General features: G+C 65.5%; 2 protein-coding genes across 2 annotated transcripts in view; one reads left to right on the top strand and one right to left on the bottom strand.

Annotated features, from left to right (window-relative positions):
• Positions 1-1,720, top strand: part of APBA3 (amyloid beta precursor protein binding family A member 3) — an 8,466-nt gene extending 6,746 nt beyond the window's left edge. The window contains exons 10-11 of the mRNA XM_035892994.1: positions 458-598; positions 715-1,720. Of these exons, the coding sequence (XP_035748887.1) occupies positions 458-598; positions 715-786 (213 nt within the window). The 3' untranslated portion in view covers positions 787-1,720. The remainder of the gene's footprint in view (positions 1-457; positions 599-714) is intronic.
• A 283-nt stretch (positions 1,721-2,003) lies between these two features.
• TJP3 (tight junction protein 3) overlaps positions 2,004-3,650 on the bottom strand; it is a 7,911-nt gene continuing 6,264 nt past the window's right edge. The window contains exons 15-19 of the mRNA XM_035893000.1: positions 3,503-3,573; positions 3,082-3,393; positions 2,719-2,961; positions 2,432-2,508; positions 2,004-2,278 (exon numbers count right to left, since the gene is read on the bottom strand). Of these exons, the coding sequence (XP_035748893.1) occupies positions 2,179-2,278; positions 2,432-2,508; positions 2,719-2,961; positions 3,082-3,393; positions 3,503-3,573 (803 nt within the window). The 3' untranslated portion in view covers positions 2,004-2,178. The remainder of the gene's footprint in view (positions 2,279-2,431; positions 2,509-2,718; positions 2,962-3,081; positions 3,394-3,502; positions 3,574-3,650) is intronic.

Genomic DNA, 3,650 nt, shown 5'->3' with positions numbered 1-3,650 from the left:
CCAGGACCAGTGGGAGTTGATGGGGTGGGTAGGCAGTGGAGGGGGTGGCATGGCTGCATCGCACACCGACTGACGCTCCCAATAGCATTGGAGAAGCGGTTACCCCACCGGCACGCAGGAGCTGGCACCCCAGGGGGAAGCTCTGGCTCTGCAGCCCAGGCTCGATGGGAGCACGAGGCTTCCGTGGGTGGGTGGGGGGAGCTGAGCTCCCCATCAGCCAGGGGCACAAAAGCCTGCGGGCTGCCCTCGCCCTGCAGCTCGGCACATCGCTCCGCTGGCGGCAGTGCAAAGGGACAGCCCTGCCCTTGCTGCACGCCCCGGGGGCTGGAGGAGACAGCACCCGAGCCCAGAGCTCTTGCCGGGAGCCTGCCTGGATGACAGGGTTTGGGGTGGTGGCTGTGCGTGGCCCTGGGCTGTGGGCATAGCTCTGATCTTACCAGCGCTCCCTGCTCCCCAGATCTGCAGCCTGATGCGTGGGGGCATCGCAGAGAGAGGTGGCATCCGCGTGGGGCACCGCATCATCGAGATCAATGGGCAGAGCGTGGTGGCAACGCCCCATGAGAAGATCATCCAGATCCTCACGCAAGCGGTCAGCGAGGTGAGCCGGTCCCGGGGTCCCTGTGCCACGGGGCAGCAGCGGCTGCAGGGCTTTGCCCCAGCACCCTCCAGCCCCGGGTTTGGGGTCTCCCAGCTGATCTGTGTGTCTCTGCTTAGGTCCACATCAAGACCATGCCAGCCTCCACGTACCGCTTACTGACCGGGCAGGAGCAGCCCATCTTCCTCTGAGCTGCCAGCCCTGCCCGGTTGTCGCTGCACGTGCCTGGGGCCAGGCAGGAGCGAGCCCGGGGCCATGAGGGCAGGACAGGCTCTGCCCCCTGCCCCAGCGCCTTCATCAGAGCCCTCTGATCCCCAGTGGGGCCTAATCCTGCACCTCTTTGGTTTTACTCAGGAGACAGTGGGAGACGCTGGGGGCCTGATACCCAGCTTGAGCAGTGTCAGGGCTTATGGTGCCACGGTTTGGGCATCTCCCCCTCCATTCACCCCTCCCTGCCTCACAGTGCCTGCATGGTGCCTGTCCTGCTGCTTCACGGGGTCCCTAACCCTGGCCTGGTGCTGGCAGGAGGAGAGGGGACCCTTGTGAAAGGTCGCCCCATCCAGTCACCACAGATAGTGCTTTTACACTCACCAATGGTGCCTTTCCCCATGGGGGATGGTGCTGGAAGCACAGCTCCAGGGCTCGCCCTTGCACGGCCCCAGAGCAGCGCTGACCCTGCACGCCAGCGTGTGGGTGCACGCTGGTACCCCCGAGGGAGAGCCAGCAGCTCCCAGATTCAGCCTTAAGGGCAGGAGCACCCTTGGCACCCACTCATCCTTCCTGGCTTTGCCAGGGGCCTGTCAGGGGTGCAAATGAACTCCCTGTTAGACCCGTTGCACCGAGCTGGGAAACTACCTCTGCTTCTCCCTGGTGCTGCCTTGCTCTGCACGCACAGCCCAGCCCCAGCTTGCCAGGGCGCTGGGTCGCAGCCCTTGGGGCTGTCCCTCGCACAGCGAAAGGGAACGCGGCGCTGCCCAATCCCACATCCCGGGGAGCCTGGGCTCAGGAGCCCCAAGGACCAGCCCCTGGTGATGCGGCTTTTCACAAGTGCGTCTCTGGGCCCCTCCGCCCGAGGCAGCGCTGACCTGACTTTGCCTGTGTGCTTGGTTGATGTAAAAATAAAAGTTTTGGGCAACGTGGGAGGCTGTGATTCAGGATCCCTGGCTGGGCTGCAGAGGCGGCTCAGCCCTGGGGCGTGCAACTGAGCGCGCTGTCATGCCAGACGTTAGCACAACCTGAGCCTGATTCCCACACCGATGCCTCCTGGAGCAGGCGGGGCATCCGGCCGCAGAGGTGCCGGGGTCCCAGCAAGGCCACCCTGCTGCGCACGGTTCCCCTGCGCGCTGCCAGCCAGCCAGCACGCACAGAAACGGCCCGTCCTGACCAAAACATCCCTTTAATTCCAGCAGCAGAGGCCATGTCCAAAAGGGGGAAGGAGGCCCTTGGTGGTGCTGGGTGGTGAGGGGTACAGCAGGATTAGGCCCGGCCCAGCCTGGCCTCGGGGTGCTGTGTGGCACTACCTGGGCTGTCATCTGGACCTGGTGCCGTGGGGCTGCCCAGCGGGAGGGAGGCCAGCAGTGCTGCTACACGTCTGTAGCTGGGCCCCACTCGTAGCCTTCATCCTCGTCTGAGTCATCCCTGGCCCGCGTGAACCTCTTCCTCACAGCATCGTGCTCGTATTCCCTGGGGGATGAGAAACGATTTGGGATGGGTGGCAGAGACAGGTCCCTGCGGGGCAGGAGGGGCCAGGCAGAGCTGGCACCCACGGCTCCGCAGGCCCTTCCCCAGGGCTGGCTGCTTTGCCCCCCCCCCAGCTGGCTCTGGTGCGCAGGGTACCTGATGCTGTCGTAGCGCTGGCCCCGCTGCTGCTGCTCATGCTGCTCATGCTGCTCATGCTGCTCCTGCTCAGTCGCCTGTGAAAGACCAGAGATGGGGGGATGAGAGGAGGGAGCAGGATTTGTGCCCCAGCCTGGGGCTGGGCTGTGTTCCCCCATGGGCACGGGTGCACAGCTGGCCCCTGAGCAGCTAGAGGTGACACGCTGCCTGTGCCACAGGGGGTAGGCGTTAGCCCCCGTAGCCAGGCACTGCGCCAACCCCCATTCTGCCCCACCAGCCCCTCGTACCAGTGTGGGGGGACCCATCTGCTCGCTGGGGCTGTGGCTTGGGGACATCTGTGCTGGCTCGGAGGATCGGGCCAGCCCTGGCTGGTCGTAGGCATCCTCAGCCTCGCCATCCGTGTAGGCGCCTGCCTCGCCATCCGTGTCGTCATAGTCGCTGTTGGCCTGGCTGTCGCAGGTCAGGTAGCCTGAGGTTGCCACGCTTCGCGAGTTCGGCAGGTCCAGACTGTCCTCCAGTGCCACATCTGCCTGTGGGGTGGGGATGACAGAGACCTGGGACCCCAGGTCGGGGGGGGACGCGGGTGTGTGGCCCTGTCACCTACAGCCCCCGCAGGCTGAGCCTTGCCGCAGGGCCCCCATGCCCCGTACCTGCTCTGCTCCCGTCCAAACGGGCTGGCTCTGCTGCGTCCTGACGATGTCCTTGATGGCCTCGTACCAGGTGTTGCTGCTGCCGCTGAGGCTGATGGTGGCAGTGAAGAGGTGGCTGCAGTACTTCTTCATCTTGCTGGCCTGGGCATAGAGGCGCCGGGAGCTCTTCCTGGAGTCGGGCGCCAGCCACTGGCGCATGGCCTTGATGCCCTGCCGGCTCTCAGGCTCGCAAAACACCACCACTGGGTAGTACTGCATGTAGTTGAGGCACTCCACAGCCGAGGGCGTGATGTCCAACAAGGCGTGCTTGTCCTGGGGCAGGGCACGGCCATCAGCCCCGCTGGGGACAGGGACGGAGGCCGTGGGTTCCCCCCCAAGCCCTGGCCCGCCCGGCTCCAGGGACATGGGAAAGGTCACTCACCTTTTCTGCGATCTGCCGCACTGAGTCCAACTTGATGACCTTGGATGATGCCCCATCTCGGGGCACGCTCGCTGCAGGACATGGAGACGTGGTGTGAGAGGGGCTGGGGGGGAGGGGGGATTTCCAGCCGCCCCCGGCTGGGGCGGGG

Source organism: Egretta garzetta, unplaced genomic scaffold (assembly GCF_000687185.1).
Source record: "Egretta garzetta isolate BGI_Z169 unplaced genomic scaffold, ASM68718v1 scaffold564, whole genome shotgun sequence".
Taxonomy (NCBI): Eukaryota; Metazoa; Chordata; class Aves; order Pelecaniformes; family Ardeidae; genus Egretta; species Egretta garzetta.
This window is presented reverse-complemented; position numbering and strand designations above follow the sequence as displayed.